This window comes from Anser cygnoides, chromosome 9 (assembly GCF_040182565.1).
Source record: "Anser cygnoides isolate HZ-2024a breed goose chromosome 9, Taihu_goose_T2T_genome, whole genome shotgun sequence".
NCBI classification, from domain to species: Eukaryota; Metazoa; Chordata; class Aves; order Anseriformes; family Anatidae; genus Anser; species Anser cygnoides.
This window is the reverse complement of record NC_089881.1, coordinates 21,451,851-21,479,744: the sequence shown is the minus strand read 5'-3', so window position 1 is coordinate 21,479,744 and position 27,894 is coordinate 21,451,851. Positions and strand designations below refer to the sequence as shown.

Sequence of the window (27,894 nt, the reverse complement as noted above, 5' to 3'; positions counted from 1 at the left end):
AGGGAGCAGACAGGAAGGATCCGAGTGAAGGGCATGGTCAGTGGGATGCCAAGGGGCTGATTTCCGTGGCAGATTAACAGCATTGGATTGTATGGACTGGCCTTGTAAACGCAGCGTTGATGGACATTTGTGTCTTTAGACCACCTCCTGCTGGTTTAAATAGAAGCTTCTAAGTCTCTTGAAGTATTCTTATTTTTTCCCCCCAGTACTTTTTTTTCAGCAGGACAAAAGTGTTATGTTCTGTGAAAGTCACAGTACCCTGCTGGACAAAATGGCAAACCTGCACATTACGATAATTTAAAAGTAAGGTTGCTGTGACCATTAATAAATGAGAGAGCAGGGGAAGAAAATAGGTAAGAATTCAGAAAGAAAAAATGTGAAAGCAAGGTAAATAGGAATGAAAATGGAACTGGGATAAAATTGATTTCAAACATTAATATATGAGCATGTAAAATTCTGTTTACAGAATGAAGAACATGAGCTCAGCTGTCTATCTTGAAAGAGAGAGGAACAGCACTTGTGCAGGCATTGTCCTTTTTTCAACATAAGCAAATGTGGTCAGCATTAATCATTTGGGAGCAATCAAGTCAGGGAAGGTCACATTCAGAGACCATGGATACACCAGCAAGGTTTCCTGCTTTGAAAACAACCACCCTGTCTTTGATTCAGCATTTTTTTACAGGAACTCGGAGATCTCCCATTTTGTTTCACTCATTTCTACTAATTGAAAACTCAAATTAGAAGCGTTGCACATCTGGGAAAAAAAAGTCAGACATATTTCCACTTTATTTGTTCTTCAATTTGATAGCACATTTGAACCACACTTGCTACTTAGATCTTACAAGATCTTTCCCCTGTAATGGGAAAGAAGAAAAAAAAAAAACAAACCCAAAAAAGTCACACTTAAGTTACTAAATGCATTCATATCACATATGTTGTACTTTGTATTCTTGAACATCATAAATAAGAGAACATTAAACCAGTTTCTTTAAAAACAAAACAAAACAAACATTATTACAGGTCATAGCAGCTTAAAAGGCTTACGTCAGGTTAATCTACTTCTAATAGTTTTAATTGAAAAAGTTTCTCAGAATGTATTAAGAGATTAAAAACTGATGCACCTAATCAAAAAATAGAGAGGCCCAAACAGTACAAAACAATGTTTTAAAGATAAATAATTTATTTTTAGTTTGTAGGACTTAAAATCCACAATGGCCTTTCTGCTTTGGCTTGGATGCAATTTTGCAGTTACTTAGATGAAGGTCAGGAAATTCTAGTTGCTAGTGATTTTTATGAAACATCTTTAATTCGGTCTGGGTTTTCAGAAATGCTCAACTCCCATTCTTTAAGATGTTCTAAGCTAGACAGACAAAAACCTTATTTATTCCTGTCAGCATCAGTCAAAACTACTGGGGACCTGCTAATATATTTCCAATGAAATAGGATTCAAATGAGTGTAGCTTCTGTTATGCAGGCTTTTTCTTTAAAGCTTACATTTGAATTCTTTGATATTCTTGCAATGGACAGTTGAAGTGTAATTGTAGGAAGGGGAGGGTCAAAAAACAAAATAGCTATCTTCTAAAATTAGTTAGCCATACTCATTTAATGAATTTAATGAAAAAGGAAGTAGAACAATTTATTGAGCATCTTCTTTTAGAAGACCAACTTTTCACTCTACATAGGTGAAGTATTGTTAGGAGTATTTCTGAATCTGATCCTAGAACATGTAAGGTGCTCTGAACTGCTTTGTGAAACAACTAAGGAATGAAGGTGCTACGTACACCCAAGCAAACACTTGTAAGATGAAGAGTATTAAAAAAAAAAAAAAAGAATAAAGCTATTGTAACATGCATTAATCTTAATCTCTTGCTTGCAGGCACCAGATCTCTGTAAGGCCTGCTGGCCCTGCTGAGCTGAGCCAGTGCTCTGTTGGGGTGAGCTTGCAGCAGTTCAGCTGGAAGCAGTGCTGAACTTCTAGCTCCAGGCACAGTGATCGCCTGCACAGGAGAACAAAGTAACGTAAGAGGAAAGATGAGAATGTGACTAATGCTTACTTCAAGGTTTACACTTAATTTCAATCAAGCATCTTGTGTGGCTACACACCAAAAGGTCTTTTTATAGCTGTAACTCAGACCTCTTTTTGTATGTAATGGGAAATGCCACGTATCTTTGCAGCTATTTTGTAGTTAACTATATATCTGCATGATAAAGTAATCATGGTGTTTTGATGGAACTAATTAATACTGTAACATCTCATCCAAGTTGTGCTACCATCGTGGATGTCACATCAAGCTGGTGATGACTTAGTGAATACATTCAATCCAGTTATATACTTACTACCACTTCTTGTGCCAAGACTTTAATGTGCTTCAGTGCATGAAGGAAATACACAGCCAACTCCAGGAATATATATTTCAGCTCTCCATTTCATTTCAGTGAAAAAAAAGGTAGTGGTTATATCATAGCTTCATAGCAGATATTTATAAATTAGCTATAAACAAATGCTGATCTAAAGCACTGCAGACAGCTCTTAGGTAACTTAGTTATTATAGAACTGATAGGAATAGTAACCATTTTTTTCCCAGTACTCCAACGACTACCTTTTAATGACTGCAGGCTGAAATAAAATTATACGTTTTCTGACATAGCCTTATTGTAAGGGGGAAAGTCAGGAATAAGCCTATTGTTACAGCTCAGTGTAAAAGATATATTTTGACTCAGACATGGTCTAAAGCCAAGTAATGGGAGCTGTTTGCATACAGTGGATTGGATACGAGTACAGGCCCCTTTTCAAGATCAGTAATTTGTCTTTTTGAATAGACATAACTTTAGTTGATATCTGTTGTAGGTGTAAATTGTATCTACTGGACTTGTGTTTATGGGGAAGGGAAGAAGAGGTTTAAATCCGTAAGAATGTTTAAATTCTTCTGCAGTGTTAATTGTATATATTGGCCAAAGTTTATCCTGATTTGAATTGACACTTGGCTGCTCTAATTCCACCAAGTCTTTGTAACAATCTAAATAGAAAAAGAATCTGGGCCACTGTTGAAAAAGCTTTGGCTTGTGACCTCCGTGTGAACTCATGCTCAGAAATTAGTTTTGGCCTGTGTGACTGAGTCTACATTGAGGCCTTGTCTCATTAATACATACAGCCATATTAACAAGCTGGTGTTTTTAGGAAGCAATGATTCAGCAAAGTCATACTCTTATTTAATTTATATATCAGTGAAAGCGAGCTGTTCTGTATATACCTTAAGTTACAGAAGGTAGCCTGATTTACTTTTTTTTAAATTAACTTTTCAGAAATGATCTCATGAAATCGTCTTTGTCAAGATTTCCTACAGCTGAGAACCCTTACCTTACTGTACTTTCACACAAGCCAGGAGATTAATCAGTTACCCTCACAGGGGGGACAGTCTAGCAGCACCGCCAGCCATGGGGAAGACTGCTCTGAGCCAGCTGTTAAAGACTGATGGAAAGTCAGAAGCCAAGGGATCTGTTCAGTGCATGCCAGTCAGTAACATATCCATGTCCTTCACTAACGTCTGTGAATTCAGTTTCACAATCCTTTGTGAGGTAGGAAACGACTACTCCCTGTCTTTGACTACTCCCTGTTTGCAGAAAGAAGAAAGTGAGGCACAAGGAGATTACGTTGATCTCCTTGGGTCCTACAGGAAGTCTGCAGTAAAGCTGACGATGAATTTAATCCCTTGGTTTAGTCATGGGACAGCCACCCTCTCTTTGCCTAGAAAGGCTGGGCATGACATTTTGGTGCAGCCTCCACCTCTGCAATCAGTAAACATCCTGGAAAAAAAGTACATTTACACTGTTGCAAGTGGTTTCACTTCACTGTCCTGTCTCTCTGATTTTTAAAGAGCGGCTCAAACTGGACAGATGTGCTGCACAATAGCTAGATCACGCTATCTGGCATTTTAGGTACAGTCTACAAGACAAACAAGCTATAGCAGCAAAGCTCCAATGTAAATCTCCAGTATAGACTAGAGCCCACTTCTATTTGTCCGATTCCCTCCTTCAAGGAAGGATGAAATACAACAAATGCCATAAGCACAAAAGAAAGTCAATGAACAAAAACTTCTACTATTAATTACAAACTTTAGTGCAAACCACACAGCAGATTATTTTTAGTATGCTCAGTATTTTCTGTAAGGAGGTTATAAACTGAGGCTTTAAAAGCTGACAGTCATAATCTTCAGCCATGTAGTCATCTCTGAAGCTCCCATAATGAACCCAGATTCTGCAGGTACACATTTTATCCTCCATGTTTGTATGAATGCTATGATTATTTTTTTAAAATTGAAAATGTTTTGCTCTGTGCATTTATAAATAACTAGAAGACCATAAAGACCAAATTCCAAAGCTGAGTTATGTTAGACAAGTCTCTTAGCCAAGCATCATCTTAACTATTTTTTTTTAATTTAAGAGCCATTTGTCTATTTGCCTAGAAGTCACCATCTAAATCCATCCCTGACATCCAAATGCATGGTTCCACTGTCAAAGGTGAGAGTGCTCACACTTTCTTTCCCACCAGCAAGTACTCAACACTGTTGAAAATTACTTCTCCCTTTTATATATTCAAACAGAGATGTAAGCATTCGACTTTATCTGGCATCATTTTACAGTTGTGGCCCTTGTGCCTAATTAAGGTTCAAAGCTTGAAAGTTTCAAAGCTTGAAAGTTTCAGCCAGTTAAGAATGAGCCAGTTAAGAATGCAACAGGAATGCTGATCTCCTTGCTCAACATTTGTTTACGTTCGACAAGTTATCTGAAAAGAAAAAAAATCCTGAAATCTGAAGAAATATTTCACAAAATACTTTGCTGGGCAAGGTCAATTGAGCTAGTAAATGCTACAGCTAGTCTGCAGCCCCCCCCCCCCCCCCCCCCCCCCCGATGCAGCTGAATGGATAAAGTCAGAATTTGGAAAAGTGCACTTTTTCATTCTTTGATCTTTTGCAAGAACAGACACCAGAGTTGAGCACCCTGTATCTTCTAGAGACTCTCTCCTCAGAGGTTTTCATCCAGCCATTTTATATAGCTGTTTCTAGTCTGAATTCCTGCAGAGAAATCAGTAGGCCATATCGTGAATATCATACAGCCATGAAAGCAGTCATCGAAGTGATCGAGTGTGACTTCCACGCCAGCATTCTCTAACCGCTTGGCATACATCACGCCATCATCTCTCAGGACGTCATTCTCACAAGTCAGGATGTAAGTCTTTGGCTGCAGCTGCAAAGTTTCGTTTTCTGCAAGCAGCGGGACTGCTCGTACATCAAGGAGCGCTGGTATCTCCTCGATTATTTCAGCCTTGCCTGTGGTTTGTACTACAGGCTTGTAGTTCTTTTTGAATGACGAAGGCAGTAGAGATGTCCAGTTCAGACGTCCTCTGTAAGAGAGTGCTTGACCAACATCAAGAGCAGTGTGGTTGTTAATCAGCAGTGAGTGAGCCAAGTCATGATTACCATTGAAGTAGTCTATCCAATAGTTGATCATGACGTAACGGGGAAGAACAGGCATATTCATATTCTGCTGATATGAAGGGGTATTGAAGTCAAATGCCTGAAGGACTGGATAAATTAAGGCCTGCAGTTTTGGTCTGATGGTCAAATGCTCATCTTTGCTAAGCTGCAGGAAGAACATAGAATAAAATAAAGATTACGAAAGAAAATAAGCATTACAATATCAACCCTGAACTTCACTCAAACAACCATTTGAAAACTTGTAGGCCAAACTCTGTTCTTATGCAACGCCTCTGGTGAAGAATGATCCTCTTTTGCCTGAAATACAGCCTTATCTTTTTATTTTCTTTTAATGATGGTCATTCAGGACAGTTTTAGTACCGTTACCAACAGAAAATCAGTAGCAGACATTTACTGAAGTGTATAAGGAAAGTGTAAAATGGTATTCTCTAACACACCATTTGAACTATTCGCAGATGGACTTCTTGAGTCAATGTAGCTATCCAAGGTTTTAATAGCTTTTCATGATTCCACAGCTTCCACAATTGTAGCTTTTTCTTTGAGCTTTTGCAAACTGTTGGCATCCAGTTTTCTCTAGCAAAAGGCTCACTGTGTGCAGAAACACCTTTGTGGTGGACTTGAACCTAACATCTGCATTTGATTTGAGCCTACAAGGTTGGCATTTGAAACCCCCTGATTCTTTTAGTGAAAGAATCAGTAAACACTTGTTTTGCTTCACCTTCTACTCAAGATACAAAGATCCGTGTATCTCATCTTGTCTTTCTCTTTCAGGCTGAAGAATCTCAGCGCATTTAACCTCTCCCTGAAACAGTCCTACATCATTGATTTAACTGTGCATCATGGAAATGAGTTATCAATGCTGTTTCCAAAACATGGCTCTATCATGTTTATCAGTCCTCAAGATGAAGACTTCTAGTGCAATTGTGCTTTATTAATTTTCCCCCTAATTCAATATTGCAAGGTTGTCATGATAATTAGTTGCCTGGGCAGGGTATGTTCTTTATCATCACCAATGGTTATTGGCAATATAAAAAAGCTAATAATAATATTTCACTCAACCATGAATAATACTATTACTTGCCCCAGGCTGCCTTTAAAATCTTTAGTAGATTAAATTCAGATTATGTTTAAACTAGAGATACACAAAAGAAATTTCCTTAATTGTCTTCCTGGAGCATTTCACAATTTAAAGAAGAGTTAAGCTTCACGTATTATATTTTTTGTCCTTCATTAGTATTTGAAAGAAATAACAATCTATTTTCTATGACAAGCATCTGAAAATAAGAAGCTAAATTGATAAATCATGCATGTAGCTAGTTACCTACTTAGGTAAATAAAGAATTCCTCAGCAAAAGAGTTTAAAAAAAATCATTTAGATACTTGCTCTTAAACTTAGTCCCATAACAACTCATAACTGTAGTAAGACATTGCAAGCTACGTGCAATATGCAATTGACTCATTTTTCTTCTGTAGTGTGGTAAGATGCTTTCTTTCAATAGAGAGCTACCACTCTGTCTCTAACACTGGCACATCATTTCATGATGATGCAGCATAAAGAACCTGTCTACCTATATGCACCACTAAATTAGGGATTGTTATAGCATAAAACATAACAGACACTGGATGTTACCTGCTGACACACAGCAGCAGCCAAATTTCCTCCTGCACTATCACCAGAAATTGCGATTCGATTTGGGTCAACTGAATACTCAGCTAAGACATCAGGCTGCAAAAAATGCTTTGTAGCACGAAGAGCATCATGGAATTGCTCAGGGAAGCACACCTCTGGTACCAGCCTGTATCTACAAAAGAAGAGGTAAGAGACAATTATTACCTTTAATGTACTTCTCTCTCATGATTAATAGATGCTATCTGAATGGCAAAAATTATTTCATTAAGATAAATACTATGGGAAAAAATGAGGTGTGTAGTACTTAATCTTTTAATTAACGCTCTAATTCTGAAAGATTTACAAGAACCTATTAGGTATGAATAACACCAAGATGCTATAATATCATGCAGCACTTTCTTGGGATTTCCCAACAGAGCATTTCATCACGTTATAAAAATGAATGAATATTAGAACAACCCTTGGTGAGGGAGTCATTACTGTTGGCCTGTTTTTGATCACAACTCCGCACCTTAACTGCTATGACAGAGTAAGCAATATACGCCCAACAGATTCAGCTGAGACAAGCATCTAGCAGTTCTGTTTCCCAAATTTTTTCTACGCTCAGGAGAGGATGAACGTTGCTGTATCTCTTAGCTTTGTACCAGGAAGCGAACAATAGCCAGGAAGTGAAGTAATACCAATTTGGGGTAATGCAGCAGGTTGAATAATTCATCTCCTTTATCAAGGAGAGAAGCAGGAATATATACTTTTCACAGACTGAAGCACACACAGATTAAACAGTCTGCCTACAAACAGACAGCAGCCGAATTCTATTTACTACATTTTCTCAGTTTCTAAATAACAGTGCAGGAGAAATCAGTTCATAATTTACTCAATCATTTGTAATGTAAGAGTTGTTACCAGGCCTCATGGTGCAAAGAACATCTTTCCACTTGTAGCTTTTTGTATTCTTAACAGATTTCACGTGTTCTTATTGATCAATAATATTTTGAGAGAATGTTTTTATTGTCAGCTTGACAAGCCTAAATCTTTGCATAAGTGTCTTAGCCCAAAGTGAAGAAAAAGGCTTGACACTGTCAAAAGCATTTTATTTTGCCTTAACTTCTGCCAAACAAAATCCTGTTTTCTGGTTCAAAACATTTTCTTTGGAATCTAAGCTAAAAAAATTCTACATGTAAAATAAATTTTAAGCTTAATTTACATGAATTGTTTCCAACTTCAGATCTGTCCTGCTTTCAGAAAGCAATCTATATATTGCATCAACTACAAAGGAACATGAGAGGGGCCTTTGGGAACACCTTGCAGAACTGAGTAACATTGTGTATAGATCATGAAAGCGAGATGTGCAATTAAACCAATGAAAAAAATCAAATTAGACTTCACTAATGGAGGATAAATGCCTTGATTGAAAGATATAATGGCTAAGGAGAAGAGACAAACAATAACTGAGAAACAGCTACCAGAAAAGGAATAGCAAAGAACTTTTCAAAACTGTGATTGTTATTTGTATGCTTTTTTTAAAACAGTTTTTCTACTAATAAACAAAGAAGTAAAAAAGCAACCCCTTAACGTACACTAGAATGAGTATTGAATCAGTAGCACCAACTCCATATAATTAAATCATAATTAGATCACAGAGCTTGGTGCGTAATTGACTGCAAGTCAGAAACTTGAGTAGTTAAATTAAGTGATTGGTTTTGCAAAAGAAAATATTGAAATTGACAAGAAGGATGGGCGAAGTACCAATCAAGTTGGAGTCATCTAAGTAATGCAGTTAGCTAGTTGAGAGGTTTGTTTACCTTGGAATTGTTCAGCTAGTAAAAAAAAAGGCAACCCTGCTTCTCTGTTGTCTAGCACCCAGGCAGTCTCCTGCTCTTGAGTGGAGTACAGTGCTTACACGGGAACAGTGGGCAATTGAGGGAACAGCAGGAACTGCCAGACTTCTGTGTATTTTGGTTAATGAGCAGTGGTAAATGATTTGCTAATTTTTATGTTGCAGACCCTTGCTCAGTGGGACTTAGAAAACGTGTTTTTGTTTTTAATGTATTATATACTTTCCATTAAGGGTAGAATAATTCACTCTTGCTCTGTGTGGGGTCAGAGAGATGCAGTTCAGCCTTCCTTCAGGTATATACCATGCCTAAACTGCTTGTCAAAAAAAAAGAGCAACAGAATTATAATGTAAGTCATTTGAGTGATCTCTGGTTTTAGATGCACTCCTTACATACAGGTATATTTGCAAAATACACTAAAACTTGCACTTCAGTTTCTGTCCAACTGATTAAAATGCTACTCTTTTCCCACATTTCTGCCTTCTGAAATGGTTCCTAAAATAATTAGAAATTCAAATGAACTTTTGATTCCATTCTAATTTGTTGTCATTCTAAAAGGATAAAAATATCAGCCTGGTAAAGAGAATTATTGTCCAAGGTAAAGTCTTCTACAAAAGTCAGTAACAAAGGAAAAGCTAGAAGAACTACGTTACGTATTTCTAAAAACCTTAAAGTTATTTTATCGATTTTAGATTACTCACTCAACTGAAACAACCACAGCATTGAGAGATTCAGCCATGATTCTGCAGAGGTTGTTATAAAGGCTTGTTCCTGGAATGAAAGGACAGCATTAGGGACATGAAAGTCCATTTATGGCAGTATTTCACAAAGCCATACGTAAGCCTTCCCAGAAAATAAAGATATCATACAAATAGAAGCAAAGTAAATAAGATCAGCTTGCAACAGATGAAGTTCCAAATGCACATTCTAGCAGAAGGAACGTAATTCATGCCTTGAAAAGATCTGCAGCCTAATGCTTTCTTTCTCATCTGTTTCTTGGTGACTTGGAGCACGTCATTTCATCCACCTATCACAATTCTCACAACTGGGCAAAATTCAAGGTACCCGGTGGCTTGCGGGCATTAGCATCCAGAAACAGTTATTACTGTATGAGTCACTGCTTTTTCTTCATGTTATTATACCATCTATTGCTTTGATTCAAATGAGCTGCCCTATTAATGTCAATGAACTACTCATTTAAGGGAGGATTAATCACAGCTATCCTATTTATCAGTGGACTGATTTTCTTTAATTTTATTCCTTTCCAATTATGTAGTTGTTGATTCCTGGTACTATAAAATATACTAGGACACCAAGCGTTTTCTAAAGCATCTAGTCTTAGAATTTAGTATTTGGCTGTGACACTTGTGCCATTAACTTCGGCAACTTGGACTTAAGGATAGCATCTGACATAGCTGAGTTACAGTATTCAAACAAAGCACAGTAATTCAATACAAACTTTTGACACAACAAATCTTATGCAAACTGTTAGAACACAAATGATGTAGACAGGACTAATAAACATCCCTTAGGTAGGCCTAAGAAAACCCACCTCAAAGCCCCATTCCTCTGTAAGAAGAGGAGCAAAATGTTTAGCTGCTATAGGACAAGGAGACTGGGATTTCCAAAGGCATGTGAAAACCAGACTTTAAAATGTATTTAGGACTCTAAATCTCACTTAAGTCATGGTCTAAGTGACTTGCATACATAGTCCAAATGCACTTGATGCAATCTTTTGCATGTTTTAGAACATTTCAGAAAACACCATTGATTTTTTTTTTCTATAGATGAGGCTCTAGATGCTTCAGAATGCACCAGGGCTGTACAGCCTTCGTGTCCTCATGGGAGCAATTAAGCAGGGAAAAGACAGACTCCTATCAGTTCTTGCTCTTGGCCACAGGGCAGCCAACATCCCTTCTCTTCCCAAGGCTTTTCTCCTGCTGCAAGATGTGGAAGGATCAGTGCTTCACTTGTATAACTACATCTTCCTTTCTCTAATCATGTTTGTGGCTTCCAAGTTAATGTAAATAACGAACTTTCAAGATAGTTTCTGCTAGTGATCACAGCGGTTCCCTAAGGGAGTGGGACTGGAACCCAAGTCTCCCCATCTCCTCTGTCACACTGCCCATTTTCCGTGAGCAGCAGCATGCATTCCCAGGTACATCCTACCAGGAGCCAAACATTAGCAATGCTCTTGCATGCAGTTTTGTTCAGCTCACTCTGTGTAATTTGTTTTGTATACTGTACGTTTTGTCCTCTCATGAGGAAACAAAATTACCCTTTTGGTTCTTTTACAGCCCGTATCCGGATAAAATATACATTTTTGCAGTGTGTCAATGGTGTATATATAAATATATTTAAATCCTCCTTCCTTGCATCTGATCGACCAGAGTAGAGACAGTTACTACCTAACTGAGTTAAGTCTTTGCAAAATTGTCATCCCTGGCAGGAAAAACAGCTTTTGGTTATTCCTTCTGGGAGGAAACCATAGGAAAATCCCATTTAGTTACTAGCAGACACATACTTGCACTTGCCAAGGCCCAGCCGCCCCCGTGGATGTAAACAACACTGCGCTTGAGCGTTTCATCTTGTTTTCCAGGAGGTTCGAACACTCTGACTTCCACACCGTCGAAAACAGCATCCGTTATGTTAATGTGTTCAGAAGAGACAGACTTCAGCTTGTCAAACGTACAAATCAAATAGTTCAGAACTATCAGGTGATGGCTGAGTCTCAAATAGTGAATCAGGTGACACTAGAAAAAAAAAGAAAGGAGATTTCTGTTACTTCAGAGCATATCATGTTACGATACACTGATGTTTAATGCAACTTTCTTCAAAAGGCAGCTCCTCCATGAAAAACACATATAGGTTCTTAGAATATTCATCAGAAAATGAATGATTATCAAAGACCCGTAATGCTTTTACAGCTGTATTAAAAGAAAACCCTGTCCATAAAAGATTCTCTGTTGTCATAATAAATCAAACCATGAGCACTATGCAGATCAAGGCAAGTGTGAACGAGAACTAAGATCCTTGCCTTTGAAAGACACCCCCAAAAGAGACAAACTTGACCAGCAGATTCCACTGTTGGACTTATGAAGCTCCTCAGACCAGTGCCAGTAGAGGGCAATACCACACAGTCAATATTTTTGTGGTAGTAAGGTACAAAATAAAATATTTCTCTTGTTCCACTGCAAGACTTAAGTCTTTCCATTTCCAAATAAAGAAAGTTTCCAAATTAAGAAAGCTCTCAGTGATTGCAAAGGCATTTAAAAACACAAATGATCTCAAACAAATACAGTGCCTATTTACTGGCTTGTCCTGTATTTGCCTGATGAATTGGAAAGCATCTGAAATATCCAAGACGCAGGGCAGGTTTGTGATTTCTTCCTCGGAAACTAACGTGTATTACTTCTCTTCTGTGGGTATGTAAAACACTAAGAAAGTAGGGAATGATCTCATCTTTCTGTACACTTGTGATAGAAGGACAGATTTTCTCTTTTAGCTATCCAGGATTTCATTTATTTATTTTTAATAAAAACCAACTTTGCCCTTAGTAAACCTGTTTCTCTCAGCAAACAGTACTGGGACCTAAGGCACTCCAGCCTAAACCCCTGTGATTTGCTCCCCATGTATGACTTGTGCATCATTTGCTGTATGTACTTGTTCCCATCCCCTAGGTGGTGCAAGAGGGGCAGCAAAGGGCGAGCCAGAGGACTTCTGCGACTCCAATGCAGAGACTGGCCCCTAAAAACAGTAAGTAGCAGGGGTCTTTCCCCTTTTGCAAAGTTATTCCCTACTCTACAGATGAAGAATAGAAATTGGCTAATCAGCTATGCCTTTTGTAAAGCTCTCTGTGTTAAGGCAATGGAATTGGGAGGGACAATGAATGCGTATACCTGATGTACACCTGTGGGACCACAACCATAAGGAAAACCGTCAGCTGTGACCTTTTATTTTATGTACAGATAACAGATGCTTAAAAAAAAAAAAGTGTATTGTTAGGAGTCAAGAGGCTTGTTTACACACAGCCATTTTACTATTAGTTCTGCTAGTATCACCAGTACAGTGCAAAGCTGCTAGTATGAACTAGAGAAGTCCAACACCAGGGAGAGATCAGTCACCCAGGTACCACCCTAACCACGTTCCCACTGCAGAGAACGGGTTGTTGCTTTAGCTTAACCTATACAAAAACCAAGTGGAAGCCAAGTTAGGTTCCTTGTGACAGACATGATTTTGCAAGTAAGAGTTTTACAGTCTCTTTCTGGCTTATATGATGCATTTACAAGGAGAGCCATTTCATTTTCTTGCTTTTTCTTCACTGTACTTCTGGACTACCATTTTCCACAGTCAGTTTCAGTGCTAAGTCTCTTCTTGAGTAAAAGGCACAGCTAATGGAGGCACACCACTGCCTCCAGAGGAAAAAACAAATTTTGAAGCACTCCCTATCAGCTGAGAGGCTTCCTGCGTTCAGCAGTGTCCATGCCAAAGAGGATCTGTTCCCTTGGGTCTACAGTCCCCGTTCTTATGTTTTCAATCTGCAATAGTTAGTTTCAATGTAAAAAAAAAAAATAAATCCTAGCTTTCATTTGGGTCAGAAAGACCCTGCATAACCCCACTTCAACTGCAGATTTGTGTGGAAACAGACAAGACTTTGAAATTTTTCCCAAAAGACTCTATGACTGCCAAGCACAACGGACTGGTATGTGAGTGGGGAGAGGAATCCACTTCCAAAACAAGAATTTAAAGAAATAACTCTCTTCCTGCTTAGCTTGCGGTAAGGTTACCCTGCTGAGATAGTTTGGTGAGAATCCAAATTTTGAAATGTTAGCTGCTTTATGGATGGATCATCGTTTCTTCCAACAGCAAGGTTTTTCTCTGGGAAAAAAACCAACCAAACAAACAACAAAGTAGCCACCCAGTGGGCAGAAACACGGGATTCCTGAGACTGTATCTTTGAGTTTCTGATTATGCTTTTCTCCCACTGTTATTTAAAAAATTCCCCACAGGAAAACACCATTCGAGCTTGAATAGTGAAGGGTAATACACCTATTAATAATTTGACATGTAACTTATTGAACTGCCACTGATTTACCCAAAAGATCTGATCCTCTGTGCACCCTGTGGAGGTTCCCAGGGCAGGTAACCACTGGGAAACAGTTACAGAAACACTGCCAGGCAAAACAGCACTTCTGTAGATTTTTCAGCCCGATTTTTTTTGTAGATTTTTTGCTGCAACAGGCATCCCATTTTAGCTTTCTCCTACTTAAGTTCATGTTCTTTGTAGACAAGATTACCACGTGTTCCCTGGAATCGGAAGTGGTTTATTTCCAAGGCGAGTCACTGCTGTTTACTGACAAGTGTTTTGCCCTGGTTTTTAAGCTGCAGAGCACCGTGGCCCTCTGCAGGTTTATCAGATGCTTTTCTTCCTACAGTAGAACACCCTTTCCGAGAACCAAAAAACAGTCTGGAAGAGATACCTCGTCCACCAGGGCACAAAAGGAACAGCACTGATTTTTTTTTGTTGACAGGGTTTTTTTGCCAAGCACTTATCAGGCAGATTCTTTGGAAGTATATCTAATCAGTCAATTTGGTTGTTATTTACAACACATCAGGATTGTGCTTTTTGCTGGCAGAGAGCTAGTCTTATCCAAAGGTCCTAGAAACAAAACCCTTTCATATATATATATATATATATAAGATATTTATGTATTTTTAAACAAATCTCATCATTCTGCAATAGAGCCACTGGCAACAGAGGATGTATTTGGTGGTTGGCAAAGTCTTATCCAGGACTGTGTTGCCACCAGAAGGTCAGAGCTGCCTGTCCTGTTGACTGTGCTTCCCCGGCACCTTTCTGTGTTGGCATTAACAAATGCGAAGCCTTGGAGTATCAGCTTGCTGCACCAGCTGACTACAAACCCAGAAAAAAACAAACAGCAAGCCTCAGCCAGGTCATCGTCACCTTAGTCATAACCCAAGGAAGGAAAAAGGGAATGGGGGAAAAGGACACTCACACTTTTGGCAGCAGCCCACAGGTGGATTGGCTTAAAACAGTTATAAAGAAATGCATTCAGTCATCTCATGTAAGCGACAACTGGTTTGATCTTTGCTAGTATTCATGACTTTACCACCTCTCTCGTGATAGAATGCAGGACTGTTGCAGGCTATCAAATCTAGCACTTGTATGTAGGGAATTACATGTGTGTGGTCAAATGCATACAGAAGAGAGAAGAGGAACAGTGATTTCTCTGGTAAAAAGGGAAAACAGACAGTGCTGTAATAAGAGACAGTGAAAAGGAAGAGAAAGAAGAGGAAGCTACGAAGTTAAAAAAAAAAAAAAAAAAGAAAAAAAAAGAGGAGTTCCTGTGCCAGCCACAGGCATGGGACATTGTTTAGTTTGGGTCAAAGCCACAAGCCTTCCCATATCATGACCATGTCTTTATGCATCAGCCTGAATAAACACTTCAGGTATCAGGGAAATGTGGCCTGAGAACTTCATGGGACTGACGGGTGGGCTGACACACACCCGGTGCGCCCAGCTGCTACGGAGCAGCACAGAGCTGCATGGGCAGGAGGGCCCTGGGAGAGGACTAGCAGGGCAGACGAGAATATTTTGCAGCTACTCGAGCCAATTCAACAAGTAACTACCGTGGGCAGATTGCAGCATGCCTGCTGGCAACATATTGCCCAGTTCTGATTGCAGGTTTTCATTTTGGGGTTGTTGCCTCTCTGATCCACGGCTGCTTTGGTGGTGGTGCGCTTTATAATATAATAATGCATCCCAACTCTCCAACGAACCAGGCAAAGCAGCCTCTCCGGCTACAGCCTCCTCTTTCAGCAGGATGTCCCCATAGCCAGGGTTGAGGTAGGGACAACCCACAGATCCCTAACAACTAAGCTGTTTAAGATTAACGCCTTCCTCTAGGTAAATTCTTTGGCAAGGGTCCAGGTACTGAGAGATTTAACTTGGTGCTGAAGAAAACTGTCAAGAAGTGCAGAAGGGAGTTCGGGTTGTGATAAAAAGCAGACGGAATGAACAAAGACCTGTTCTCGAGAGAGGCACCATTACCTCACCTTTCATCACCAATCGGTCCCTAAACTATTAGGATTCTTCTGTTGGTCCTTCACCTGGTAACTTCAGGAAGAATCCCAAATGCTCGCTGCAATCATGCTTACCCCTCCTTCCTTGTACTTTGTATTAGTTATGTACTCTCTAGTACAAAAAATAATGTTTATTTGTGTTGCCAATTTCTATTGAACTCCAATAGCACTCCGCACATTAGGGTCGTCTGTCCTCGTGACTCCATTAGCCGACACTGTCCTAAGGACCCCGTTGAACCATCCAGCTTCGTGCATATCTGACCTTCAGCCTTGAAATTACCGCAACAGGCTGCATTCAGATGGCACACAAAGGCAGCGTGCCACCGAAGCCAAGCTGCTTCCTTCCCTGTCTTTGCAGCTGGTGAGAGGCCAGGTTCTGCACAGACCTTCCTGGCCTCAGCTGCAATCAGGAACTGGGAGTTGCTGTAGCTGTTTGCATTTTTACAGACAACACTGCTGAGGACTACGCCAAATCTCACTCGTGACTCACCGAGTAACAATGCTGACACTGGGCGACTGAACTTTTTAAGACTTAGCTTCCTACCTTTAAAAGTTGTATCTGCTCCTGAACGACACTATCCTCAGTTTGGGCACCACTTGGCAAAACACACTGCTGTAACGTTTGAGTCTAAAATGCCAACTACAATATCTGTAGATAGCAAACGACTAGCAAAAACAAACAAACCAAAACCAGGCTTATTTCCCTATTTTACTGTGTGCAGAACATATTGTTCCGACTGCATTTTAGGCAGCTTATCCCATGTAAAGGTGTCAGGTTGCACTCTATTTTCTTTTATTTTGCAGAACCATTTTTTAGTGCAGGTGCATGACTACACAGTATAGAGCGTGTACTATGCCACTGGAATTTTCAGCAACCTCAAACAAGGCACTCCATCTCCTCCCATCTCCCCTGAAGTAAGATTAGCATACTGGTCCCCTTTTGAAGTACGTTTTGAAACCTACTTACAGAAACTGCCGTGTAAGCATTACATGTTTTTAGCCATGTGATAATACATAAACACTCATGGAAGTGTTTTGCTCTGATTCAGGGCACTGAGTCAGTCCCAAGCCTGTAAAAAAAAATTTAATAGCTTACTGGGACAAAACTCTACATAATGATAAGGTTTTGCGTTTAATATACTGAAGAGCAGTGCCAGCCTTAGTATGTTTTGGTGGCAGTGATTGTTAAAGTGAGAAAACAAACACATTGTTATCCCTAACAAGAAGCTGTCATGCTCAATTGTCAGAGTCAGCACAAATCTATTTCAGAATAACGAAACAATTGTATTTGAAGCACGTGAAGTTTGCTTCATGCTCTTGGAAGAAAGGATTACAGTACACTGCAGAGATTATTTTAAAATAAAAGCCACTTAGTAATGTACTTCTGTCTGCTATCAAACCTACAAAGGAAAGTAATAAATAGCAAGCTGAAAATACATTCTGAAGTAGGTGAAAGTTCAACAATCACATTTACAGCAATGTTAAAGCATTTGGTCTTGCAACCTCCGGTAGACAAAGAAAAGGGAAGCTCAGCTCTACAGCAGGACACGCTTTATTTTATATACACACACTAAAGCTGTCTGACAGAGTAAGTACTCAGGCTTAACTTTTACAATCCTAGCCTCAGCTCACACAGCTCATTCTTAATGGCAGTCACTTATTCCTAACTTCGTGCCATCTCTCAGCGTTGGAAAGACTTCTAAGCGCTTAGAAAGCACCCTCTCTGTCTGTCTGGAAAGAAACGCCCCAAGGTTTACTCGTTGTGCAGTTCAGGGCATCACTAACGCCTCACTGCTGCTTTATGCCTCTGTGCAGAATCCACTCATTCCTCCTTGTGAACTCCATATGGCAGGGACTGTTACTTGTTTAGTGATTTTTCCTTGCTACCTGAGCTCACCTTTCTGAGGCCAGAGATGTAAGTGGTTGTCTAAGAAGTTACAGCTTCCTCCTACCAGAGGTGGGGACAGCCGTGGACACCTCAGCACCGTCTGCCACCAGGCCCAGCTCTATTCCAGCGGCTCCTCTTGGGACAACAGCCTCTGGGATACCCCAGAGGGGGTGCCATGCCCTCCAGCCACTAACCTAGAGACACTAGAATCCATCTCACTATGCCCCACATACCACAAACAAGCAGAACATGTACATAAGCCAACAGCAATATACATATATATAGTCCGTCATATGATTTCCTAAAGATAGCTCTCCTTCAGCTAGAGGTTATGGACTTGGTTCAGGTGTTCCTGGCAGACAGGCTACGACGTGCTCTGTGGGCAGCACACTGTGGCCATCACTGCCCTTCTGGTTACGCCTTCAAAGAATCCCCTTGAGCTTCTGGTTTAATGGTTACATTTTTTTGGTACCAGCACAGAGCAAATGAAGGGCAAACCACAGCTTTTTAAACAGAAACCTTTGGCTATTGCAGGACATGCCTACGTAGTTTCCACGGCACATGAGTATCATGTCTTGAAGGGAAGGTATACAAGCAAGAAGTTTTATTCTTTCATCCCAGAAGCGTGCTTTGATTCAGGGGGATGTTCTGACAAGAACCTGTCCCAGTAGCTCAGCTGAGAGGTCCATCGAGCACTACCCGCCTGCAAAAGCAGCAACCAGAGAAGCTGTCTAGGGAGAGAACACAAGTCTGGGCACCGTCCTCTCGCTTCCGCAGTTATTGTATTAGGAACGCGGGAGGTACATCCCTGCCTTTCGGCATCTATTTATGGGCCCTCCGCCCATTAATTCATTTAATGCCTTTCTGAAGCTGACGATACTCCCATCCGCCCAACGGAGAAGTTTTGGGACATTTTATGCATGACTTAAACTGCCGCTAGGGATAAAAAAAAAATTAAAATACTTTAGCACCCGCGGTACCTTACATCAGGCCTGACCATGAGCGACTCATGTCACGACCACCCTAGCAGGGGATCAAGCTCACAGCTGAGGAAGCTTGCGATCGCTGATCTGCGTCAGGTCAGCATGCAAACACCGGCGGAGAGCGAGGGAGAAACCACGAAGTGACCAAACTGTCACGCATGTCCTTCAAGATCTGACGGGAATCCCCCGCATCTTCTTTCCCTTAATGCACTAGCCAACGTATGGAAGTAAAAGCCATTTATTTACAACTCCTTTCTGCCCGCAGGACGGCCGCCAGCCCGCAGCACGCCCCGTAAGCCCCCCAAAAGCCCCCCAGCAGGCGGGGTGCCAGCCCCAGCCGTGCCCGAGGGGCACACACGACCACCGGGGCCAGCCCCGCGGCTGGCCGCCTGCCCCCCGCCGCCCCCGGGGCCCATCCCCGCCGCATCCCCGGGGCCGCCTCACCGTCTGCTGCACGGCGCGGAAGGTGGCGTCCAGCAGCATCAGCTTCCACGCGTCCGACACGGTGCCGGGCAGCGGCAGGTAGATGTAGTAGGCGGACAGGGCGGCCAGCGCCGGCAGCAGCACCCAGGCGGCCCGCATGGCCGCGGAGCCGGCCGGCCTCCCCCGGCGCTCCCGTGCCTAACCCCGGCCCGGCTCGGCTCCGTTCGGCCCGGCTCGGCCCGGTCCCCGTGTGCCCGCCCCGCGGGTTGCCGCCGGCCTTTGCTCCGCGCCCGCGCAGCCGCCGCCGCCCCGCCCGGGGCCCGCCCGCAGGGGGAGGCCGCTCCGAGCGGCTCCGCGGGCCGGGGCCGCCCCCCTGCCGCCACCGCAGGGGCGTTCGGCTGAAGGGACCGTGCTGCTGGCCGTGTAGTGAGTCACCACGGAGCTCCGGAAGGCAGATTTTTAACGTAGCTTTTGTTCCGTATTTTTGTTTTGGACTGGGATTTTCTTTCCCTAGGTCAATTGCAAGCTTTGGTTTAACGCACAGAACCATTGGTACTTACCTCACGCTTGTACCCAGCACAAGGACAGTTTCCAATCTGGGCTTTGTCACCCCCATAAGCGCTTTCCCCTCAGATAAAAACCCTCTCTTTGCAACACGCAGGAAACAAATACCACAGAACTCGGGCCAGACACAAACTAAATGACTTCTCAATACTTCCTCACAGAGCCATCTCCAGTAAATTAAAATATTTATTTAAATAACTAAAATCACATGTGTTACGGATCTGGTAAAAAGAATGAACATTAATTTTAACAGTAACACTGCTGTCAAAATTAATTTGTAGTACTAAAAAGCCACATAGAAATTTAAATTACTGGAAATTCAGAAATTTAGAGTCCTGGAAAGGACAAGCTGCCTTTAAAATTTGGCATTTGGAGAGGTAATAAAAGGAAAATATCTTCCAAAGAAGTAAAAGGCCAGCTTCTAAGCCAGCTATCCCAGAACAAAAATAGAACCTCCCAGATACTAAAGGCAGGAGAAGACAGTTTCTGGACTTTGTGAGAAAATAAGAGTCTCGAGCATCTTTAACCTTTTCCCATAACAGCAGATCAAGTTCCTATAATTTTCAGAGCCAGCTTTAAGAAGGCTGTGGATGTGAAAGGGCTGTTAGGAAAGCAAGCTTTGTCAACAAAGCAGCATAAGGTGAGATTCCTGAGGTCTCAAGCTGTGAGCCATTCTTGTCTGTATTATTTTGGGCTCATGCTTTCCCTTTATCTTCTGTCCTCCTCCCCTGCCTCCCTTGCCTTGCACACTCCCATTCCCTTGCTTTCCAAAGCATCTGCCCCCAAACTCCACGTCCAGGATCCTTGAGTGGAATAATTTGTACATGTCTTTTTCAACAGATACCACTGTTCGCAAGCCCCGGCCTAGTCCCACTCCTCTCACCTACTTATCTCTTACAAAAAGAGATAAAAAGGCTGGCTGGATTTTTTTCTCTGGTTTCTCACGCTCCCACTGACCCCCACATACACCTTGTGCTTGATCTCCCTCCTGTCCCACGTTCTGAAAGCTACTGCTCTTGCTAAATGGAATAAAGAGCTCTCGAGGAATTCATTCCTTCCAGGAGTTCATCTCAGCTGGTTGAAAAAAATGAACACTTTACTTCTTTAAAAACAGCAACATCAAATCAGATAAAGTTAAACCCCAAAACAAACACTTGCAACTTATCTATGGGACAGGCAGGTTTTTACATAAATTCACACCCCGAAGCCAAGAAACTCAGAGGCCATTGCTACACAGACAACTGGCAGAGACAACACAGGGCACCGACGTTCCCTTCGGGCCTCTTGGGGTTACATCAGATTTTCCTATGTAGCCTCATTGTTTTTTCTACATGGTATTAGATCCGATGAAGATTATGCGATAGGACTCACTGAATGATTGAGTCTCCTGGAATTTTCTCCCTGTGGGTGTTAGTGCAAGACGAAACTATTAACTAAGTGTTATACTCAGGGTTATTGGTGCTTAGATGACTGGAAGGGACAGCAAGTTTCAACTGCATGCTACATTGTACGCAACAGAAATAAAAGGTGTTTGTATTTCAGAGCCTTTTATAAGAAAAACACTTAGATTTTTAAATGGGAGATATATAAAGAATAGTAATTATTTTCTGTCATCAGGTCTGATCTAAATTTTGGTGAGAAAAACTGTTCTTTATAAAAGCAATTAACAACTTTTCTTAAGTAACTGCTACCTAAAATTCTTCCATGTTCCCTCAGTCCCAGGAAAAAGGAAGGATAGTTTAAGATGTTTATTCAGAATACCCCAGTTGCTTTGTAAGATTTTAATTCTAGTTTTATAAACCTATTCAAAAAATGGGTCAGCCACTCTGTGCATTGTATACCGCTATTTATCTGTGAAAGTTTATACTTCATTTTTATTATATTTAAAAGTTTGACAAAGAAGTGACATATCTACCACCCATTAATCCTAAACCTTGATAAATATGCTTTTCCTGTCTTTGCAGGTGCATTTTATATAGCTCCTTTGAGTTTCCAGAGGTCAAGTGGCAATGAACGTACAATTCTCCAGAACCTATACCACAAAAATGATGAGTCCAATACAGCAGAACTTGTTCCAAACAGGAGAAACCTGGCCCATGGCTCAGGACGTGAAGGGAACCTGAAGACCTGGGTGAGAAGTACTTTGCAAGGATGCAGCAAAAGGAGAGAATGGGAAAAAGCCAGTGAGGGTTGGCCTGGAACTGTTGAATGGTGATGAGCCTTCAAGGTCACAGAAGGACCTCAGGTTACGTTTTATTCTGTCTGTAAATCAATGATGCCATTGCTCTATATGAAGCTCAGTTATTGTATGACTAATATTTGGCTGACTGAGGTGTCAAAATTGAAACGACCGCCTTGACTTCCAGCCTGCTATTCAGATACATTTTCCTCAAGAAAATAATCCTAATTTATATGTACCTCACCACACGTACCTTTCTTCACATAAACAACACCTGCTACCGTCTTTATCTGCGTTTTCCTTTTCTACTTTCTTTCAAATCATAAAAAGTCAATAGACTCTTACTGACACTAATGGCTGCTGGATCACTCACGAAAATACCTGAACTAATAAAAATCTGTAATATAAAAAATAGAATAAGATCAAAGAACTCAATTTGGCATATAAGAATTCAGCATATAATAGGAAAACGTGCAAAATTACTTTTTATATTTCTCATTCTTTTTACGTTGAGTCTGAGGCACTATGTTAACTCAGGTTTCAGAGATGACGGGCACATACAAATGAATGCCTTTCCAGATCAGAAAGCTTTAGTAGGAGAGAAAATTAGAGAAAAAAGGAGGGCAAAGCACTTGGTGTCATCATTTTTAGCTGGTGCCACCGAGTCAGCTGGCTGGTTTTCACCTCAGCCACTCACTTTCACCTCAGCTCTCGTCCCCCTCGTTTGCCAGAAACTGATTATAACGAAACGCAGCAGGATGTTTGCACACCGGCACCTTCAGTAACGCAGATGCGACTCAATTATTAACATTTTATTGATGGACAATTATTTATTAACAACATTAACACTTTAATGATGGACAGTTATTTATCGCCCCTCCAAGGTCGCCCAGAGGTGGCGAGGCGGACAATGGGACGAAGCAGGGCATGGAGAACGGCAGACCAACAACTCCCTCCACCCTCAGGCGCCACCCGCCCTCCTCTGCCAGTCTCAGGGCGGCCCCGGCCGTTGGTAGCGTTCGAACAGCGGCAGCGGCCAATCAGCGCAGCCTGACCCCCGCCCGCTCAGCAACCTGCTCTCGGATACGGCCGCGAGGCCCATTCCTCTCCCACCGCCAACAGGAGACCGCCTGGCGGAGAGCGGCGGGCAGATCAGCCAATCCGAGAGGGCGTGCCCCGAACCCCTTTCCTCAAGGAGACGGTAGGGGGAGGGCGGGACATCTGGGAGCGAAGCCGAATGAGGAGGCGGCTTACAGGCGGCCGCGGGGATGGGCAGCCAATGGGCGGCGCGCTTAGTGCGGCGGCTCGCTTTTTGAATCTGCGGCGGCGGCCGCTGCTGGCCTGGCCTGGCGGTGAGGGGCGGCCGGAGGGCTCGGGGCGGCCGGGGGGGAGCCGGCCTCTGGCACGGCCCGAGGGGGGCCGCGGCCTCTGGGGGCTGCTGGGCACGGGCACTTGGAAGCGTTGCGGAGCTGCCCCCGGCTCTAAGGGAGGCGTTCTGCGGAGCTTTGGGTTATGCGGAGCTGCTGGGGGGTCTCGGGGGGCGCTCCTGGGCCTGCGGGAAGCTGGCGGTGATGGGGTGCGGCCTGCTGATCCCTGTCGTCTGAGGGGGAGATCCTCAGTCCGTGGGCTCTGCCTGGGCTGGGCGCTGTCAGTGTGTCAGCATCAATAATCCTGGCGGCTGGGGTTGTTGTGGTACTGGTTAACCTCTGGTTAGCGTAATTATGGCGTTGGTTAGCCTATGAATGCTATGACAGGATTTAAAAATAAATCTGAAGCAAAATTCCACAAATAAATAAACTGGGGAAGCCATAATGAAGGTTGATGTCTAGCCCCAAGTATGGGCTTTGTAATAAACGACAGAGTTCTCTGAAAGTGCATGCTCATAGACATGTTACTAGGTGTAATATCAGCCGTATGACAGGAACCATATCAGTGACTTTCTCTGATAGTTTTCCTATTTTATAATCTGTAGGATTTTAAAGTAACTTTTTTCTCTTACTAGACACTTGTTTGGGGTCTAACTTTGCAAATAACTGAAAAGATATATTTTTTTTCCTATTTTGCTGTCATGCCAAAACATACTTAATTTTTTGTCTTCTGGCTTTATTTTTCTCCATAACTGGATGGGCGCTGCACAACTTGCAAAACAGTATGTGCTGCTCTCCTTGAGTGTTACTACCTCACAACATTTCAGACAGTGCTTTAAAGTGTTATTCTGGTAGCTGCTGTTTTAAATGGGCATCTACAGTCATGAGGAGAACTTCTTCAGTTAAAGTGATACAGGGGGTTTATGGACTACAGCAGTTCAGATACAGCGGTCATTGTAGGTAGCTTTTGATATCATGGTGTAAATATTTAACGTGACTGATGAATCACAGGAAACGCATGCTTCATGCGCAGAAGAAAATGCCCTGCATCTTGGGCAGGTGGCTTAGAACATATTTGCTGGTACAAGGTTCAGGTAGTTAGCTACCTGTGCCAAATATGAAAGGATTAAGGATTCTGTCCTTCCAGTATGCAACAAACTTTCTTGATAAGCAAGGAGGGCACAGATGCTTTCTGTGAGAAGAAGAAAGCCTCTTCATTTACGGGTGGATACTTCTGTATTATAGTTGATGTGGGGCAATAGACAAGGTCATATGGATAGATCTCTATATGCTTGTTAGCTTTGTAGAGGCTTTAATTCATTTTGAGAAACCTGATTTTCATTTGTGTAAGCACTGCCAGTTCCACTCCCTGGGTGCTCATTTTCATGTAACCAAAGTAACTTTAGCCTGAAAATTCAGCCTTCTAGCCTGTTTACCCAAAAGCATCAAATTTTATTAAGATGCGTTGTGTACCCGTATTCTTTTGCTAATGTTTTACATTAATAATGCTAATCCTGGTCTTAACTCTAGCTCATGATAGTTCATTACTGAAGAACATGAGTGCATTTAGTTTGTCAGTATTTTGTAATGACTTTTTTTTTAAATGAACTCTAAACTTAGTGCTTTCCTGCTGCTCAGAGTTTAAGTATCCTCTCTGCAGCTTTCTGTGCAAAGGAATGATGCCTGTGGTAAGCAGTCTGCTCAAAAACTTTCCTGCAATAGTTTTGTTGTCAGTCTTTCCACTAGTTGTGTGACTCTTTCAGAACTGTTCCATCAATTTGAGTGGGATTTTAATGAGTCTGAAGTTATTTCTGACAGCCTTAGTCATAGGACTCTTATTATTGAGCCTTTGCAACTGTAACTTAAACTGGTGCATCTGTCTTGTAGCTGTTGAAGAAAGAAACGGGACATAATCATGGCTGACAACAGTATGCTGATGTCTGAAACCGGGAGGAGCCTCTTGGCTGATTCTTCTGTTCTTGATTCAAAAATTATAGAAACCTCCAAAGAGAATGTATTTCCTGGATCTGTTTTGGATGCTGAAGGTGATGTGAAAAGTTTATTTTAAGAAGAAGGTTTGGAAAACTGAAAATGCTTTGCTGAACCACAGAATTGTGTATAGCGTAGCCAAACAGGTGTTGGTTTGGTATCTTTCCACTGGCAAAGGAACTGTCTGAATTTTAAACTCATCTTGATATCAAAATTTTGGGTTACAGCCATGAAATCTAATGAGTCTTCTGACTAATATATAGAAAGCAATCAGTCCCATTTGATGCCTCTTCTGTGGAATAGATCACTAAGTGGTATTTTGATAAGTGTTTGGAAACTACAGTTGCTCTGTTCTGTAGGATTACAGGTAACCCTTAAAAAGATGAATGGTCTTGAGCTTGAAATGTATTTGATTTAATAACTAATCTTAAGATTAAAGAAAGGCAATAAAAAGTATTTGTTTGCCTGCAATGGCAGTAGCCAAAATCCAGTAGCAGTTTTTTGGATCCCATGACTGTTGGATGCAGCACTTGCCCCTTCTTACTTGTATTTTGAAAACTTATTAATACTTGGAGAAGAACAGGATATCTAATTTAATTTCTTACGTTCTCTTGTGAAACTGAGCCATTATTAGGACACAGAAGCTATCAAAGATACCAACCGAATATTTTTCGGCAAGTCTTGGTATCCAATTCTGTTGCAAGTATTAAGCTAATAATTTTGTTTTGACTGTCAGGTAAGCGGCCATGAATTGCAGGATCTTGTTTTACCATATACTAGAAAACTTAGGCTGCATGGTCAGTGGGGTATGCCTTACTGAAAGGGCAGGCTTCTTGAAGCAACGCTTGTTTTCAGGGTTGTCCCTGGTAAATTAGGTGTCTTGAGACAGATACCGTCTGCCTGTTCTAGACATTGCTTGATTTAGAACTAACATGGATTTTTCTTTTGAAATATGGTTATTGTCTTGTCTTCTCTATAAACAGAAGAAATGCCTCAAATAGAAACAAGAGTGGTTTTGGTTCAGGAAGCAGGGAAACATGAGGAGCTTCTGAAAGCCTTGGAGGTATGTGTGTCTAAGGTAACAGAGTCGCTGGAATGAGGCGGTATGGTGTTAGACTTCTGAAACTGATTTGGTTCTGTACTGAAGTTCTCCTCTTCCACAGACCATTAAGATAATGGAAGTGCCAGTTATAAAGATAAAGGAAACTAGCCCTGGTAAATCAGAAGAAAAACTAATTAAAAGTATTATTCATATGGTATGTCATGCAATTAAGCACCTGTGATTGCATGTAGCATGTTGCACTTCACTGGGACTGAAACATGCAGATGCTTTTTACATTAACTGGGGTAGTGGTCACAAGATACGCTAATTCTGATGATGGTGTCACTTAAATCTCTTCAGTTTCTCAATTTTCTTGACCTTCTTTCAAACAATTTCTCAAATAAGGAAGTAATATCTGCAGCTCTTAATTAGCTGTGTTCTCTAACAAGGGAATAGAAATACCAGTGGAGATATCACCTGCATGCTTATTCAGTCAACACATAAGTTTTGCTATGAACTGACTTTAACTGGTTAGGTGACCTCTTTCAATTGAAAGCTGCATTTAAACATAAGTGTAAGAATGGGTTTCCTTTTTCATGATGTGAAAAACCTAGAAAATATAACTTGGAACTAGTGACTGAAATTGGGACAGACCAGATTTTTAAGCATTTAGAAATAATCAAGCAATGAACTCATTGTTGACTTCTGTTCTTCAGATGATGTGCAGCATGAGGCTTGCTGTTGCAAGCTGGGTGCTACTTTTTAATAGCATCTGGGAGTACCTTAAGGTGTCCTAACAGAGTCTGAAGGGAGAAATTTCATTTCCCTTATGTGCTTAGTTTTTTATCATCTGTACTTGTTTGCTGATACTATGTTGTCAGTGTGAACTGATGTGTAAACTACGTAAATAATTTGAATTCTTATTCTTCAGAAGCAGGAATTAAAAAATTTTTTAGGTGCAGTTCATAGCTATTCTTATGCCATATCTCACCCAGCTTTCTCCAATCCGTCTGAGAATATGTATGTTGATCATTCTCCTAATGGTCAAAAAAGGTTGAATTTTGAATAATGCTTCTCTTCCCCCTCCTCCCCAGGAAATTAAAGTGCCCTACATAAAGACGGATACGATAGAAGAGCTTGGAGATTCTGACTCCCCAGAATTTGAGACAGTCTTTGTCGTAACAGACTTTCAAGATTCCATCTTTAACAGTCTCTGCAAGGCAGATTGTCGTGTCGTTGGCCCGCCAGTGGTACTGCATTGTGCACGAAAAGGAGAGGTATGTGTAGCTGAGTAGTTCTCTCACGCAGTGAATTCCGCATAGTGCATTCAAAACAAAATCTCCTTTGCTTTGTCAACCACAAATAAGGTCAGCAAGGTAAGTTTGAGGAAAAGCA

The 27,894-nt window shown here is 41.4% G+C and overlaps 2 protein-coding genes across 3 annotated transcripts in view; one reads left to right on the top strand and one right to left on the bottom strand.

The window, feature by feature from the left end:
- Positions 1–768: 768 nt before the first annotated feature.
- Positions 769–19,670, bottom strand: NCEH1 (neutral cholesterol ester hydrolase 1). The gene is made up of 5 exons (XM_067002010.1): positions 19,380–19,670; positions 11,485–11,713; positions 9,662–9,731; positions 7,126–7,297; positions 769–5,640 (listed from the first exon to the last, which is right to left on the bottom strand). The coding sequence occupies exons 1-5, from the start codon at positions 19,515–19,517 to the stop codon at positions 5,023–5,025; spliced, it is 1,227 nt and encodes a 408-aa protein (XP_066858111.1). The 5' UTR covers positions 19,518–19,670; the 3' UTR covers positions 769–5,022.
- A 3,642-nt stretch (positions 19,671–23,312) lies between these two features.
- Positions 23,313–27,894, top strand: part of ECT2 (epithelial cell transforming 2) — a 28,883-nt gene continuing 24,301 nt past the window's right edge. Inside the window, exons 1-5 of one of the 2 annotated variants that reach the window (XM_048059588.2) lie at positions 23,313–23,453; positions 25,356–25,513; positions 26,441–26,520; positions 26,621–26,713; positions 27,594–27,776. In XM_048059588.2, coding sequence (XP_047915545.1) covers positions 25,384–25,513; positions 26,441–26,520; positions 26,621–26,713; positions 27,594–27,776 — 486 coding nt within the window. In that variant the 5' untranslated portion in view covers positions 23,313–23,453; positions 25,356–25,383. The remainder of the gene's footprint in view (positions 23,454–25,355; positions 25,514–26,440; positions 26,521–26,620; positions 26,714–27,593; positions 27,777–27,894) is intronic. The other variant, XM_048059590.2, reaches the window with a different exon arrangement.